The sequence below is a fragment of the Protopterus annectens genome, chromosome 6.part0, assembly GCF_019279795.1.
Source record: "Protopterus annectens isolate FY-2018-M chromosome 6.part0, PAN1.0, whole genome shotgun sequence".
NCBI lineage: Eukaryota > Metazoa > Chordata > Ceratodontiformes > Protopteridae > Protopterus > Protopterus annectens.
Window position 1 is genome coordinate 1,924,582,907 of NC_056737.1, and position 18,332 is coordinate 1,924,601,238.

General features: G+C 40.2%; 1 protein-coding gene across 1 annotated transcript in view; it reads right to left on the bottom strand.

The window, feature by feature from the left end:
• Nucleotides 1–18,332, bottom strand: part of LOC122804987 (unconventional myosin-X-like) — a 2,302,513-nt gene that overhangs the window by 2,220,932 nt on the left and 63,249 nt on the right. The window contains exon 3 of the mRNA XM_044075233.1: nucleotides 3,081–3,094. Within this exon, the coding sequence (XP_043931168.1) occupies nucleotides 3,081–3,094 (14 nt within the window). The remainder of the gene's footprint in view (nucleotides 1–3,080; nucleotides 3,095–18,332) is intronic.

Sequence of the window (18,332 nt, forward strand, 5' to 3'; positions counted from 1 at the left end):
GTAAAACAACCTACCCTATTGCAAATTTAACAAGCTCTGAGCCAATGGTACTGGGCAGTTGAAACTTTGTGCCATTTGCTAAAACTACACAAATCAAGGCTGCTTTGGCCAGAAACATAGATACTACAAAATAAGATCAGCACTCTCATTTGTGCTTTCAGCAATACCTTCTAAAGGAAAGAGCAAGTTGCAACTCTGAAAGTCAACTGCGGTCATAACAGATATAAAATGGCCTTTTTTTGTTTTTGTTAGCTGGGTAAGTGAACTGGTCCTTCCAGGACAGTTTTGAGCCATATGAGGGCAAGGATAAGTGCAACATGTGTACAATTTTGGGTAGTTAATCAACCAGCATGTTTTTGGTAAGTGGGAAGAAATCAGAACATCTTAGAAAAAACCCACCCAGAGTGACTGGAAGTCAGGACTGAACTCCATATCATGGAAATGTGAGGCAAAGATGTTACTGGAAATAGGTGTCAAAATATTGGCAACTGGTGATTGTCCATTAGCTGGACCTTGCCTAAAAAAGGCACTATGGGAACAGCAAAAGCTTTCACTAGTACACAGAAGTCTTGCAATGAGAGGTGCAAACTGCCCATGGCACAGCATACATGGTTGTCAAACATCTCATCCCATGCTTAAACACTATAGCCCCATAGAGTGACACCAGCTGTTTATCAGCTGTTAAAACCATTAATGTTTTCAAAAAAACTCAGCATATTTTTTTTTTCTGATAGGATTCTACTCAACACTAGGTTCTTTACATGCATTAATGACATGAAAGGAGATCTCTCCCAGGTCTCTCACCGTATCCCTCAAGGTTCTGCATGCCAGATCATTTACCCCAACATGAACCACCACCATATCAATCTTATTCATCTGGTGTTGGTTCATGTTGGGGCTAAATCTGGCACAGTTTGTGTACAGGCTGCCATACTCTTTACCCAGATAGTCTGAAATAACTGGATAGTTAATGTTTCTGATATGTCTTTGTCTATTAAAACACTCTTTAAATATTGCAGAATAAAAATTTTACCCCATACTTTTTCAACAGAAAATATAAACACATTTGTCCTATTCATGGACATGCTCCTCCAATACTCGAAAAGCAGCTAACAGCTTTCTTTATACCTATACGTATCACATCTCCATAATCTCCAACCCATAAATTTCCCCCTCAAAGTAATTTCTTGGTACTTTACTTGAATCTACCCATCCTCTTGCTCCTTTTCAGTTTTCCACTACTGTTACTACTCCCTTAACCCCTCTTCATTTTCTTCCTCTATGACTCTGCCTTCCCTGTGCAGTGTATGCATATTTTAGACCTGCCCCACACAGTTGCTACTAAATACTGAAGTGTCACTGATATAACTTAATATATTAAAATTATCATTGGTCCTGGGAACTTTTTTCATTGGGACTTAATTTTTCAAACTGTACATTTTAATTTCTTTAAGAAAAGCATTTTATTTAAATTAATTTCAAAAGCCAGTAGCTTATTAACTTTCAAAATCCATCTGTTAATGAGTGAGAATGCAGCTATAAACTACCTTAGGTCATTGATTTTCAGTTTGTGTGTCTTTTTTTTTTTTTAACATGGTAAAATGAATGGTAATTACTGTAATAGACTGTTTCTGGTTGTTAGCCATATCTACTGTGAAAACCGGAAACGGGCTGCAGCACAGAAAGGTATTGCAAGGCATTACTAACCAAAAATACTGTATACTTTTGTGCTTACACACCCACCTAGGTACACACTGAGTGCAGGAGTGTGCATGTGCAACATGTTGTTCAAATTAGCATTACTGTGGTTAAGCTAGCACTGCAAGGCACCCAGCTCATAGTAAGATGTGGAGGGTTTAATCCTACTCTGCAGCTGTTGGTGTGTAACTTATCTGGTTTTGGCTGGACTGGGCCATATCCTAAAGCAGCAGGGTTTATTTTGCTAGACAGTTCTGAGGCCAAATTTCATTCATTTATATTTTACTTTGCTTCTCTGTTGTTGCTCTATTTGTTGGGGACAGTGGTACAGCTTGAAGGAGACACCATATCTCTGTGGGGGTCATCTGTTAGTGTCAGTGACACTTTCTCAATGGCACCAGTATTACTTTAGGAGATCACATTAGTGGAAGCCAGTCCTGAATCAGAACCACTCAGACATGTATTTTTCAATCAATGCTTCTGCTTGATGCACAATCTCAATGTAACAGCACCTTGGTGTCATTCAAAGATGCATCATGGTGTGAACCACATTTTCAGTGCAAGACACTCCTCAGTGTTACTTGGTGTGAGCCACTCACCTGTTGATGTCATTCACAGACACACCCACCTCAGTATAAGCCACTCCTCAATGTCATTTTCAGATATACTATGAAGGTGTGAAGCAGTCATGTGCCATTCTTGAACACACCACTGTTGTGTAGGCTATTCTTCGGTCATTGTTACTTATGTGTTGTGGAGAAGAGGTACCTTTGAGGATACAGGTGCTGCTGGGTACACTGCACCAGTCTTAGTGGTGGCCATTCCCCAGTCAGTGACACTAAGGTTACTTCTACATCAATTTACCCAAATACATTATTTCAGTGGGAAGCACTATCAAAGTTATCAGTGAGGACACCAGCTCAGCAGAATCTTCTAGGCCACAAAAATCAAAGGAACACATTTGCAGAGTTCATAACTATAGCAAATTCTCAAAATAGAGAGGCTAAGAAATGGTGTCTAGTGACAATAACCTGGGCTCAATGCACAGCTCCTTAAAATACATGTTTGCAAAAAGGGTGTACTAAGAACTGTAGTGTTCCTCTATCGGCAGTAGTAAACACTGTCAAATGTTTACAAGATTTTTGTAACACACAGCAATCTTGTATGTTACCTGGACAGTCCCTAGAAATCTTATCTATGGCAGATGAGATTTCAAGTAGATTTATGATGGCCTAACACAGAAGGCTCCATAAAACACTATTTGCATAAAAGCAATCTCAGCCTACTACCTTTTAAGATTCCTTACTTCATAACTGTAGCTTCACAATTTCAAAGCATAATTAGTTCACATGTACCATTGCACTTCAAAAGTGGTAACTCACCTTCTCGAGCAAATCTGTAAGTCTGTCAAGGAGAATGAGTGAGACTCTGAGCAGTAATTCAGTCTCATTATTTTTAATGTGATGATAATAGCAGTAATATGTATTTAAAGAAATGCTTATAATAATTAAAGTCATACATCAAAATTACATGACATTTAACCACACATGCAAAAAACTGCCCCTTTTTACTGACGTTCTCTTATACTATTTTTTTCTTGAATTAATAAAATGGAGTTCTTTACTATCCTGCCAGTCATGTAAAGACCCACTGATACAGCTTACCTATATAGTTGGAATTCTAAGCTCAAAATGTGACACTTGAGCATCTGTAAATGGCAAGTCTACTTGAAGTAAGAGAATTCTGGCTGTTAAAATGTCAGAATGAAGTCTGAGATTTGGGTAGATGGGTACACAAACAGCAGCTGATCATGTTAAGAAGGGCAACAAGATAACATAGAAGGATAAAGTCCTATGACCCACGAACAAACAGCTTTTCGGGTATTGGAGGAGACAGACAAAAGAGAATGAGAGGGAGTGGCTGATGGGAGCTCATCCATTCTAATAGGAGGCAGGTGGCACAACTTACTGCAATACTGGTGCCTAGTGGACAGAACAGTGCATGGTATGTAGCAACAAACTGGATATTCTGTTGGCCCTGCCAAGAAGTGTTTGTGTGGTAGCCTTCATGAATCATTTGCAGGAATGTGCATGTTAAAAGGGAACGGCATTACAGGCTCTTACATCTGCTAGCATGCATGTCAGTTGCCGAGTAAGAACAGTTAGGTATAAAGTAGAAAATCTTTAATGGCTGATTGGATGATGGCGCCTCTCAATTAGCTCTACCACCACTGGAGAATGAGAAAGCCAACTGTTTATTGGAAGACATATGATTTACAAGCATCAAGGGGATAAAGTAAACAATAGGCAAAGGCTGCACTTTGAAAGTAGGAGTCAAAACTGGTATATGAAATGGGAGGAGGATACGTTTGGAAACTAGGAGGGATTAATGACCTAGAAGTAGTAGCCATATCCAGGATAATTCAAAGGATCAAGTGCATCCTGATCATCTTCTTTCAGCTGTTCCAGTTAGGGGTCGCCACAGCGGATCACCTGTTTCCATTTCTTCCTGTCCTCTGCATCTTGCTCTGTCACACCAACCACCTGCATGTCCTCACTCACCACATCCATAAACCTCATCTTAGGCCTTCCTCTTTTCCTGTTACCTGGTAGCTTCAGCCTTAGCATCTTTTTCCCAATATACTCAGCATCTCCTCCTCCTCCTCAGCACATGTCCAAACCAACGTAATCTTGACTCTCTGGCTTTGTCTCTAAACCTTCAAACCTGGGCTGACCCTCTAATATACTTATTCCTAATCCTGTTCACCTTCGTCACACCCAGTGCAAATCTTAACATCTTTAACTCTGCCACATCCAGCTCAAACTCCTGCCTTTTTGTCAATGGCACTGTCTCCAGCCCATATAACACATAGCTGGTCTCACTACCCTCTTGTAGACCTTCCCTTTCACTCTTACAGGTACTCGTACGTCACAAATCACTCCTGACACTCTTCTCCACCCATTCCATTCTGCCTGTACTCTCCTTCACCTCTTCCAAACTCACCGTTACTCTGAACTATTGACCCCAAGTATTTAAACTCATCCACCTTCACCACCTCTACTCCTTGCATCCTCACCATTCTTCTATCCTCCCTCTCATTCACACACATATATTCTGTCTTAGTCCTGCTGACCTTCATTCCTCTTCTCTCTAGAGCATATCTCCATCTCTCCAGGGTCTCCTCCACCTGTTCCCTACTCTCACTACAGATCACAATGTCATCTGCAAACATTATAGTACACGGGGACTCCTGTCTGATCTAGTCTGTCAACCTGTTCTTCACCAATGCAAATAAGAAACGGCTCAGAGCTGATCCTTGATGTAACCCCACCTCCATCTTAAACGCATCCGTCACTCCCACCGCAGACCTCACTGCTGTCACACTACCCTCATACATATACTGTACCACTCTTACATACTTCTCTGACACTCCTGACTTCCTCATACAATACCACAACTCCTCTCTAGGCACCCTGTCATGTGCTTTCCCCAAGTCTACAAAAACACAATGCAACTCCTTCTGACATTCTCTGTACTTCTCCAACGCTCTCAGAGCAAACATTGCATCTGTAGTGCTCTTTCCCAACATGAAACCATACTGCTGTTCACTAATCATCACGCCCCTTCTTAACCTAGCTTCCACTACTCTTTCCCATAAATTCATGCTGTGACTGATCAATTGAATCCCTCTCTAGTTACTACAGCTCTGCACATCACCCTTACTCTTAAAAATTGGTACCAAAACACTTTCTCCATTCCTCAGGCATCCTCTCACTTTCTAAGATTTCATTAAACAATCTGGTTAAAAAACTCCACTGCCATTTCACCCAAACACCTCCATGCTTCCACTGGTATGTCATCTGGGCCAACAGACTTTCCATTCTTCATTCTCTTCAAAGCTATCCTTACTTCCTCCTTGCTAATCCATTGTACTTCATTATTCACTATCTCTACATCATCCAACCTTCTCTCCCTCTCATTCTCTTCATTCATCAACCCCTCAAAGTACTCTTTCAATCTCCTCAACACACTCCTCGCTTGTGAGTGTTTCCCTCATTATCCTTTATCACCTTTACCTGCTGCACATATTTCCTAGCTCGGTCCCTATGTCTAGCCAATCGGTACAGGTCATTTTCTCCCTCCTTAGTGTCCAACCTTTCATACAACTCTTCATATGCCTTATCCTTAAGCCTTCACCACCTCTCTCTTTGCCATGCACCTCTTCTCCTTATACTCCTGTCTACTTTCTTCATCTCTCTGACAATCCCACTTCTTTGCCAACCTCTTTGCCTGTATACTCTTCTGTACTTACTTATTCCACCACCATGTCTCCTCGTCATCCTTCCTCTGTCTCGATGTGATACCAAGCACCTTTCTAGCAGTCTCCCTTACTAGCTCTGCTGTAGTTACCCAGCTATTTTGGTAACTCTTCACTGCCACCCAGTGACAGTCTTAACTAATCCCTGAACTCCACCTCACAATTACCCTTTTTCAATTTCCACCATTTGATCCTTGGTGCTGCCCTCACACTCCTCCTCTTCTGGATCACCAACGTCATCCTACAAACCACCACCCTATTCTGCCTAACTACACTTTCTCCAGTCACCACTTTACAGTCTCCAATCTCCTTCAAACTGGCCCTCCTACATAAGATACAATCCACCTGTGTGCATCTTCCTCCACTCTTGTACGTCACCCTATGCTCCTCCCTCTTGTTAAAATATGTATTCACCACAGCCATGTCCATCCTTTTCACAAATTCCACTATCATCTGACCTTCTGCTTTCCTTTAACACCATACCTACCCATCACTTCCTCATCCCCTCTGTTCCCTTCACCAACATGCCCACTGAAATCTGCTCCAATCACCACTCTCTCACCCCTGGGTACAGTCATCACCACTTTATCCAATTCACTCCAAAAGTTTTCTCTCTCATCCATTGCACACCCAACTTGTGGAGCATATGCACTAACATTCATCATTACACCATCAATTTCCAGCTTCATAAACATCACTCTGACACTCTCTTTACCTTAAAAACACTCTTCGCATACTGTTCCTTCAGAATAACTCCTATGCCATTTCTCCTCCCATCCACACCATGATAAAACAATCTGAACACACCTCCGATGCACCTAGTCTTACTCCCCTTCCATATGGTCTCTTGCACACACAATATACCAACCTTCCTTCTGTCCATATCAGCAAGCTCTTTCCCTATACCAGTCATACTGCCAACATTCAAAGTTCCGACCCTCACTTCCACAGTCCTAGCCTTTCTCCTCTCTTCCTGCCTTCAGCCATGCCTTCCGCCTTTTCTCCTCCTTCGGCCAACAGTAGCTCAATTTCCACCAGCACCCTGTTGGCTAACAGTACTGGTGGCGGTCATTGTTAACCCGGGCCTCGACCGATCCAGTATGGAAATATTTACTGGTGACTGCATGAAATGATTTGGCAAAGTTTTATGCCGGATGCCCTTCCTGACACAACCCTCCCCATTTATCCGGGCTTGGGACCGGCACAAAGAAATGCACTGGCTTGTGCATCCCCAGTGGCTGGGTTCAAGTGCATCCTCATTGTTACAAATCAAATTCCAGCCTCCACCTAGAGTAATATTCCCTGTTGAAATCTGATTATTTCTCCCATTTTTAAGCTCCATAATAGCAGTTTTAAGTGGAATATAAATACATTCCAGTGTTAATCCTCATTTCTTGCCAGTAGCCCCTAATACAAATCTGCCATCATCTCTTTTTTCTCCCTCTTCTATCACTGCTGGAGCTCCTCTATCAATTAATACAAGTACTCCTCTTTTCCTTTGTCACTGATATTCTGCAAAATAGATAAGCCGTGGTGGTGCAGCGGTAGCATTGTCGCCTCACAGCAAGAGGTTCACCCGTTTGAGTCTTGGCTGGAGCGCCTTCTGTGTGGAGTCTGCATGTCCTCCCCGTGGTCGAGTGGCGTTCGAAAGACGTGCGTGAATGGGCATGCTTTCGTTGAATGTTGGGCGTCGGGCTGGCACCTTGGCACCATGAAAATCGACTGACAATTATTAGCAGACCGGAGTTCTGATGTGGCGACCCCTAACCAGGAAAAGCCTAAAGAAAAACAACTGATGTTGTTGTTGTCTTTTCCCAGTTAGGGGTTGCCACAGCAGAACTCCAGTCCGCTAATGATTGGAAGTAGATTTTCACGAACGCAGAGGTGCCAGCTCGACGTTCAACCTTCAGCGAAGAAAAACTGATATTCTGCAAAATATCCAACCTGAAATCCTTTATCAAATTAACATGCTCAGTTCTTTCCAAATGTGTCTCCTGTAGCATTGCTATTTGCACTCTATTTCTTAATATGATTAATCTTTCCTTTTTGACTATACCTGAGAGACCATTTACATTCCAGGACATTATGGAAAGTGTTCCCATTATGGTAAAAAAACATTATTCCCACATTTTATACATGGCAGCTTTTTAAATGTCTATTTTCAGCTTTTGTGATACACCACTTAATGTTTGTCAGGTTAATCCTTTATACAGTTTTTTCTTATCATTAACATTGGAAACTTTACATTTTACAAGGATTTTTGTTTTAATAAAAATCCTCAAACAAAAAAATCACACAAACCCCCAGAACACCCCCATAACCTGTTAATTTAATATGAATGCAAAGAGCTATTTATATCTTCAAATAATTAAGTTTAATACTCCTAATAGGAAGACTTGTGGTGAACAGACAGCTTGCTAAGACCAGCCCGAATTAACCTGAAAGTGAGGTTATGCATGCTAAGACACATTATTGCCAGTCTTCTATTTAAAGCAATTGATGCCCATTCATTTATTTTATCTTTATCACCCATGTAAAAATTTTATGAAATCATTAACGTTTAGCCTTGAAGAAACCAGTTTTCTTCAATTTATTGCTCTATTATCAACTTGTCTCCAAAGAAACACAAGAAAAAAAAGTAGTCCTCTGCTGCAGCCTGAAAGACTAGCTGAAACGTGTTGCTTAAAGGAAAACTTAACTATATTTGGTGTTCTCATATTTACTTAGATTAAGCCAAGTGTCTTAATAAAGACATTCACATATGCAAGCTCTACATATACTATGATCTTTGTATTTTTTACACCCCATGCTTCACCAATCCAAGATTACAGCCTATTGACTTAAACATGCTTTTGTATAGCTTTCCTTCTTGTTTTGTACAGCAATGTCTACATTTCCTAATGCCAAAAAAAGGAGAAAAGAGAAGGGGAAGAAAAGGGTGGGGGGGCATCTATTTACTTTGGTAACCTTATCAGATACAACTAAAAAATATTTTAATAACAAATGTGTAATTTATATTGTGAAAAGATTCATAGAAATACGGTTAACAAATTTTTACTCATGGTTACCTTTTTGGCCTCCTCCCTCTCCCCTCACAGTCTTCCCCTTCCAAGCATTAATGACATTAAGTGAGGCAAATTATTTTCAGTTCCCCATAAAGTAACAGTAAACAAAAGCATACTCTTTCCACTTATTCGTATACAGCTGTACTTCACAAGTATAATTAATGCTCTGCAGTCTCATATTTATTCACTGACTTCATGTTGCTGGTCATCTTCCCGTTCATCCCCATCAACAGATTCTGATTTAATTTCAAGGTACACCCAAATTCTTCTGGTCAACTCCTGTTCTTTTCTCCATCTCTCAAGCATTTTCCTTTGGAACAATGGAAAAAGTAGCCCAACGAAGTGCAGCACACAGGTTTATTCAGAGTCAGCACACCATGAGGATGAAAACAAATGCTTATATCCACAACTAAGTTTTTGTTTTACACAGACTTCTTCAGATGCATGAATGAATGTGACTCAAAAACTCAGTTTAAATACTTTTGCTTAAGTAGTGCCCCTCTAATCACATTACAGCCAATTAAAATGTGAACTAGTAAAAACTAAACAAATCACTTAAAATTGACAATATACAATATAAATGTATACAAGACATATTAAAACATTTAAAACTTAAAATGACCGTGACAAAATATTGAATAAATATATCATATTAAAAATCAGTCACAAAGTGATCAAATACTAAAAATCAAATACTAAAACTCCCTCTAGTGGCCATTCTTAAGAAAACATTTACTTTCATGAATTAAAACTGAAACAAGTTGTATGAAGCTTTTTTGTGTGATCATGAGCGAACATGTGATCCGCTGTGGCGACCCCTAACCGGGAAAAGCCGAAAGAAGAAGATATTCTGAAATACCATTTAAACAAAAAAATGTTTACAAGAGTGTATTATATTTCTCAAGCTCCAGTTTTAAAACTACATGCTGCCAGGTTATAATACACTCTTGTAAAAATGTTTTTGTTTAAATAGTATTTCAGGATATACCACACAAAAAAGCTTCATACAACTTGTTTCAGTTTTAATTCATGGAATGAAATGTTTTCTTAAGAATGGCCACTAGGAGGAGTTTTAGCATTTGATTTTTAGTAGTTGATGTTCACTTTGTGACCGATTTTAATACATTTATTCAATATTTTTTCACAATGCATTCATATTTTAAGTTTTAAATGTTTTTATATGTGTTTTATACATTTATATTGTCAATTTTAAGTGATTTGTTTAGTTTTTACTAGTTCACATTTTAATTAGCTATAATGTGAGTGGAGGGGCACTACCTAAGAAAACGTATTTAAACTGCTTTTTTTATGAGCCACATTCATTTGTGCATCTGAAGAAGTCTGCGTTAGACGAAAACGTACTTGTGGATATAAGCACTTATGTTTTCATCCTCATGGTGTGCTGACTCTAAACAAACGTGTGGTGCACTTCGTTGAGCTACTTGTGCTGAATTCTTCCTGTTTTTGGTCTCACTATACAGCACTTGCTTCCATTTGCTTTGGTTGACACTGGAAAAAGTTTCACTAGCAAAGTCTATCAGTGTATTTTATCAGAAGAATGAGATGCAGAGTCCGCTTATACTTGTGGCGCACTTTTTGTTGGATAAACTTTTGCATTTCCTCCTTAGCCTGTACTGCATCAAAAAATGACCGATCCTTCAGTGGAAAAATATTCTGAAGACAGCTGGATACAGCATCCTGAATTTCACACCTGCCTATTGACACTTCCTGATTAGTGGAAAGCATTTGTTTCTCTTCTACCTGGTGTACAGTGAATAATCGTTTTCCACAAACACTATACTTTTAATACTTTGCCCTTTAACCACAGTTTTGTCAGGATCAACTCTTTCTGCTGGTAGGTTTGTGTCTGTACTAAAAATATCTTAGCTGCTTCCTCATGGCTAGATTTGAAGCATACACATGGTATGCCCTTTCAACTAACAGTTCCGACTATGGAATACCAGTCCTGTTGCTTATTTGTGCCTTTATAAAATTAATACAATCTGTTCCTTCTAGTTTTAGTACAGGAGAAAATCTCAGATTTTTCTTATATACTCTTTCTTCAAATTCTACCATTATTTTAAACATCTCATCTTGAGAACTCTCCTACTGAGATACCCTTTTCTTCATTTCAGCCTATGATTTTTGCAGTTTTCTCAGCTCATCTGAATACATGTTTAAAGCTTCTTCCACTTTCCAGTCTTTTATTTGTGCTGTTATATTCCATACGTTTTTTACTTAATCAGCTCTGAACAAGTTTGACTTATTTTTTCCTCAAGATTACTGGAAGCCATGTGTTGCACCAAAGCTGGAGCTTGAGCTAATTTTTATCACACTCCAGGATTCTTTATTTCTAGTTGATTTTCTTTCAAGCTCTCAGTTTCTTCTTTGCTGGCATCCAGGCAGTGCACTTACTAAACCGTAACCACTCAAGCTGAGAATATCACAGGCTGTTTCTAAGTTTCTATTTTCACACTGGGAGAGGTGAAGTCAACCTGCTAATCAGTGTGCAGCCATCTTGGAAGTCCTGAAAAACAAATATTCCTAAGTTCAAAACGTAACATTTCAAAGTGAAAAGCTGAAGTTATAGCTCAACCAGCTTAGCTTACCTAAACATTACAATTTTCAACCTTTTCTGAAGCAATTTAAAAAGACAAGCGAAAAATGTAAATATCTTATGAATAATAAATGTCATAAAATAAAGTGCAAGTAGTACTTTATAATGATACCTCTGTATATTCACATCTACATTAACTGCACTGTAAATAGACAAACTGGCTCTCATATCTTGGAAGCTGTAGAAGTTTAACACTTAGTATGAGCAGCATTTGTGTTCTGTTATATTATCATCATATAGCCATAAGCAACTCTTTTTGGATGTTTGATCTGTGAAAAGTTTAACAAAAATTCTAATTATACCTGTTTGCACAACAAATGCAAAGATCCAAATAAAGCTACAGGTCCTAAATAGTTGTAGTCACTCTAGTTACATTAAACCAACCCGGTGGCATCAGCAGGCTTTAGCCAGGACAAAAACAGAAATCTAGAGAGATTAGTTTGAGAGCAAAGGCACAAAGTTTTGATGGTATTAGTTTCTTTGGTAACCAAACTAATGGGTTATAACAAATAAAAATAAAAATCAGGTTTTAGAGCATGCTTCTCCAGTACTGTTTCTGAAAAAAAGCTTTATTCAGATGAGCATTTTCTACAATCAGCTTCATCAGAACTAGTACAATCCATGTTAATTTGTCTAGTTCAAATATATACAATTTTGTGATACTGAGAAAGGGGGAGACATTCATTATAATTGGCTAGAAAATGCAAGTCCTGACTGGAATGAGCAGATTAATTCCACTGGATGAAATAATTTGCTTAATTTACATGTGTCAAAGTGAGTGAGCAGTTTTCTATTAGTTACCAGCCAACAGCAAACCAATACCTCCCCATACTTTTATTTCCTTTTAACAATCATGAATTTATATGATTTCTGGCATTTTATAGGACAGTCATCTTATGTTGTCCAAACCACATTGCCTAGAAGCTATTCCACAGATGCTATTTCTATATGTATACGTTCCTAGAAGCTAAGCCTGTTTGACAATATAATGGCTGTCTATATTTATCAACAAAAAAGGATTTACAAAAGCAGAATATGTAAGGCAATTTGCACTAGCTACAATATATGAAATATGATTTGTCAATGTCTATGCAGAAGATAACGAATTTAGAGAGCCAAGATTTTGTACCATATTAACCAGCACATCAGGTTTACTGTTATCTGTTAATGTAGTCCTGGACTGAGGAAGATGGCTGCATGTTGATAAACAGCTTCATTTCAACCCTCAGTTTGAAAACAGCAAAATAGAAACAAGTGCGTCATTAAAACCTACTTGGATAAAATTCAGTTAAAATACACTGCCTGGATGCTAGCAAAGAAGAAAGTTGGAGAAACTGAAAGAAAATCAACCAGAAAAGGAGAAAAAAAAAACACTAGCTGTGGAGGATCCTTCAGCTACTTGGCCAAAAGCAGTTCAAGCTTCAGCTTTGGTTTAAGAGAAGGCTTCCACTAATTTAAAGGAAAAATAAATGAAATGCACTCAGATGTGATTAAAATAAACGAAACACGAAAGGAATATATCAATTCAAACAAAAGGCTGGGGAAAAAAACAGTAGCTTTAACTAGGTATTCAGATGAACTGAAAAACAAATTACAAAAATTAAAAACTGAAATGAAGAAAAGGCTTGCTGAGCCAGTAAGACAGGCTTCACAAGAACAGCTTCAAAAATAGAGTTAGAATTGAGACTGCACAGGGAAAACCTGAGATTATCTGCTTCTGTTTATGAATATGGATAGTAAAAAACAAACAGTAAAAATGCTTTTAGTCCCTTTAGTTTTATATACAGCTCAGGTAAATTTTTATCAGCCAGAGAAAAAGTTGTGGTCAATAATAAAGACTTGAAGGAATTTATCGGAGAAGGAAAGAAGGCAAGAGTTAGGTGGAATAAATTCATCTTCCCAGTAGAATAAGGTGTCTTAGGATTAACTGATTTGAAGGGATATTTTTGAAGCTACACAGTTAAGGCTTATATATGTAACACAAGTAGGTGGTTACAATTCAAAGCAGAATGGGATGATGAAGTGGAGGGAGGGTTCAAGAAAACAGGAGTGTGGGATTTTGGATGAAGGTATTTCACCACCACCATACAGACTATTATATTCCTAAAATTGCAGAGGGGGAAGAAATAAGTCAACATGTGAATGGTGAAAGGACATTTTGCCCATAGGGATGACTAAGTAGGGGTACAGAAAACAGTCAAGAGGGCAATGAGTTGTACTGGTGACAACTAGCAAAGAAACCAAGGCATTGGGATCAAACAACTAGAGGGAGAAAGAAAACTGTTAGGCAAGGCAGTCTCAAGCATGCAGTCCAATCAGGGATTTAGAGTATAGGCAAAGAGAAAGGGACAGAGGCGTCTTAAAAAGACCTGTTCTGGTAGAGTTTTAAGTGAAATCTAGAATGTACAGTCATGTAACATTTTACACAAACAGTAAATGTCCTTTTCACTGTTACAGCATTCATAACCAAAGGGATCTCCTGCCAAGGACAGCCCAATGTCCACTCAGTATACCATAGTCTTTAGAACTAGTGTTGTACATCAAATGCATGCTCCACATGCAATGCATACAGCATAAAGATGAGATGTGGATGCACACAACTGGAAAAGTCCCTGGAGGAAAGGAACGTCCCTAGGGACAAGAAAAATCAATTGCATCCAGGAGGAGGAAAAGGAGAACAGTCTCAGCCAGTAGGGTAAAAAAGGACAAGGCTAAAGCATTGTGGGCAGGAGTGTGTGTGTGTGTGTGTGTGTGTGTGTGTGTGTGTGTGTGTGTGTGTGTGTGTGTGTGTGTGTGTCTGTGTGCGTGAATACTGCAACAGTGAAGAGAGACATCTACTCTTACTGTAAGATTTTACACAACTGTACTATGTCTTTCTAGATCACTGTTCCAGTATTCATAACTAAAGGGAAACTATAAAAACTCAAAAGGAAGCCTGAGAGGATGGCGGCACAGAATAGTCCTCCAGAAACCCATGTAAGATGGCTCTGGCAAAGCCAGCTCTGGGCCTGGAAATAACATCCAGCTTGTAGTGCTTAGTAAAAAGTATGAAAAGATGATCAAGTTGCAGCCTCAAAGATGAAACTGGTGTCCAGCCCATTGAAAAAGCGGTAGTGGAGGCAACAACCCTGACTGAATGAGCCTTTACTGATGAGGAACGACATTTTCCATGAAAACAGAAAGAATGTCCTTAGAAATCCAGGAAGAGATGGTTTGCTTACAAACAGCCATACCCAAAGACCTGGGATAAAGACAAAAAGCTGCTCAGAATTATGAATAACTTCAGTTTTGCCCAAACAATATCAGAGTTGTCTACGCAAACCCAGAGTGTGAATAACCTTCTTACTGACAGACTGTGCATAAAGTAAAAAGGAGGGAAGACGAATAGACCGATTAAAGGAAATCTCATTAACCACCTTGGGCATATAAGGAGGATTAGAAGTCACCCCGTCTCTATGGAAAACTAGGAAAGGAGGAATGGCCATGAGTCCCTAACATTCAGTGGCTCTCTTGGTTGAAGTGAGAGCCAAAAGGAGAACAGTCTAAGATGATGTAAGGAAGCTGAAGCAACCTGAAAAGGAGCCCAAGTCAAATTTTTAAAAACAAAGCTGAGGTCCCAAGAAGGCAGAATAGGATTCCGGGGAGTCCTAATATGAAGGATGCCTTTAAGAAACTGCTTGACTTCAAATTTAGAGGCCAAAGAAGGATGCAAGGCCAGATGAGCAGAAGTTGCTGACAAGTGATATTTAACTGAAGAACATGCTAAACCAGCATGGAGCAGATCACACAAACAAGAGAGAACTACAGGAACCCACAGACAGAGGATCCTGATGGCAAGAGAGGCACAAGACAGAAAATATTTTCCATTTGGATAGATAAGATTTCCTGGTAGTGGGTTTCCCTTGATTCCTGCAAAACCCAAAGCACATCCTCAGAACAGAGGCATCACCCACAGCATCAGTGGTAGAGTGGACAAGTGAGGATGGATGAGAGACCCTTTGTCTTGTGCAAGAAGATCCAACTGGTGTAACTTGTGATTGCTTCTGGACAATTATGAAAGAAGGGGGGAACCAATGCTGTCTGGGCCAAAAGGGAATCACTAGCAAGATTTTGGGAGAGGCCTGCCTGATCTTGTTACAGATTCTTGGTAAGAGAAGAAATGGAGAAAAGGTATACAGAAACACCCCTTTCCAGGGGAAAAATAGGGCATATACTTTCCAAGGCAGAGGACCTGGGACTCTGGAACAAAAAAAAGAGGAAGTTGTCTACTCAGAGAGGAGGCAAAAAGATCCACCTGAGGAATACCCCACCAATGGACAATGCCCAGAAACGCATCTCTCTGAAGCATCAATTTGCCAGCTTGTGTACTGACTGGACCAGAGTCTGTAACTAGACTATTTCTCAAGGAAATGTAAACAGCCTGAAGAGTCACTTGATACTGGACAGCTAGACCTGAACAGGTAGTCCGCAGTCTGCAAAGATAAGACCTTGTACCTCCTTGTTTGTTATGGGAAAGAGTAGTACAAGCTAGGTTAAGAAGGGACGTGATTATTAGTGATCAGCAGTATGGTTTCATGTCAGGAAAGAGCACTATAGATGCAATGTGTTGATGGAGAAGTATAGAGAAGGTCAGAAGGAGTTGCATTGCGTTTTTGAAGACTTAGAGAAAGCATATGATAGGGTGCTTAGAGAGGTGTTGTGGTACTGTATGACGAAGTCGGGAGCGTCAGAGAAGTATGTAAGAGTGGTACAGGATATGTACGAGGGTAGTGTGACAGCGGTGAGGTCTGTGGTGGGAGTGATGCATGCGTTTAAGGTGGAGGTGGGATTACATCAAGGATCAGCTCTGCGCCCTTTCTTATTTGCATTGAAGGACAGGTTGACAGACGAGATCAGACAGGAGTCCCCGTGGACTATAATGTTTGCAGATGACATTGTGATCTGTAGTGATAGTAGGGAACAAGTGGAGGAGACCCTGGAGAGATGGAGATAAGCTCTAGAGAGAAGAGGAATGAAGGTCAGTAGGATTAGAACAGAATATATGTGTGTGAATGAGAGGGAGGATAGAGGAATTGTGAGGATACAAGGAGTAGAGGTGGCGAAGGTGGAGGAGTTTAAATACTTGGGATCAATAGTTCAGAGAAATGGTGAGTGTGGAATAGAGGCAAAGAAGAGAGTACAGGCAGGATGGAGTGGGTGGAGCAGAGTGCCAGGAGTGATTTGTGACAGATGAGAACCTCTAAGAGTGAAAAGGAAGGTCTACAAGAGGGTAGTGAGACCAGCTATGTTATATGGATTGGAGACAGTGGCACTGAACCAAAAAAACAGGAGTTCGAGCTGGATGTGGCAAAGTTAAAGATGTTAAGATTTGGACTGGGTGTGATGAGGGTGGACAGGATCAGGAATAAGTATATTAGAGGGTCAGTCCAGGTTGGAAGGTTTGGAGACAAAGCCAGAGAGCCAAGATTATGTTGGTTTGGCCATGTGCTCAGGAGGGATGCTGAGTATATTGTGAAAAAGATGCTAAGGATGAAGCTACCAGGTAACAGGAAAAGAGGAAGGTCTAAGAATGTGGTAAGAGAGGACATGCAGGTGGTTGGTGTGACAGAGCAAGATGCAAAGAACAGGAAGAAATGGAAACAGATGATCCGCTGTGGTGACCCCTAACAGGAACAGCCGAAAGAAGATGACCTCCTTGCTTGTTGAAATACCACATACCACATCACTGTGGTATTATCTGTGAGAATTCTGAGGGGCCTGGGATGAAAGAGAATATGAAGAGCCAAAAGCAGAGCTCACATCTCCTTTATATTGATGCAGTCTGACCTCTGATAAAGAGGCCAGAGACCCTGAACCGTGAGGAGAATAATGAAAGCACCCCATCTCCTGTCTGAGGCGTCTGAAGAGCTTGGTCAGGACTGAGCTTGAAAAGGAACAAGGTTGAGAGAAAGTTGACGAATCCACCACTGAAGCTGGAGCTTGGGACAGGGAGGGAAGGGTACTGGGAAGTCCAGGGGGTGGCAATGTTGGAGCCACACTGACTTGAGGTACCACTGAAGCCTTCTTATGTGGAGCCTGACTAGAGGGAGCATGGGAATGCTGGAAACTATGAACCTGAGAACCCTGAGAAATTCCCTGGCCATGACTGAAGCCAGGGGAATAAGAGACTTGAAAAAGGCAGCGAGAGACAGAGACTTGGGGCAGGCAGAAATGTCAGCATAAGAATGGTCTGAAACCTGCAAAAGAGGAAAACAAGATCATGAGAAGGTATCGGAGCAGATTTCTGGAAGGTTATGGTGAACCCCAGACTAAGAGGGAAACTGTGAACTTGAGATCCTGAAGCAGAGCATCAGGGGGGAAAAGCTTGAATGAGCAGATCACCTACACAGGGAAAGATGTGAACTCCTCGCATCCTGCAGAATGCAATGGATGGGAGTAAGGCATTTGGTGAATACCCTTGGGCAGTAGAAGGGACAAAGGATAAAGTAGAGAACTGAAAATGTAAGGAAGAAACAGAAATGTAAACATTTCCTGAAAAGGGGATGTAAAGACAGGCATACTTGAGATCCAGAGAGACCAGAAAGGCCTGAGGTATAAGGGGGAAAAAGTCTGAAGAGACAGCATTCAAAAGGAA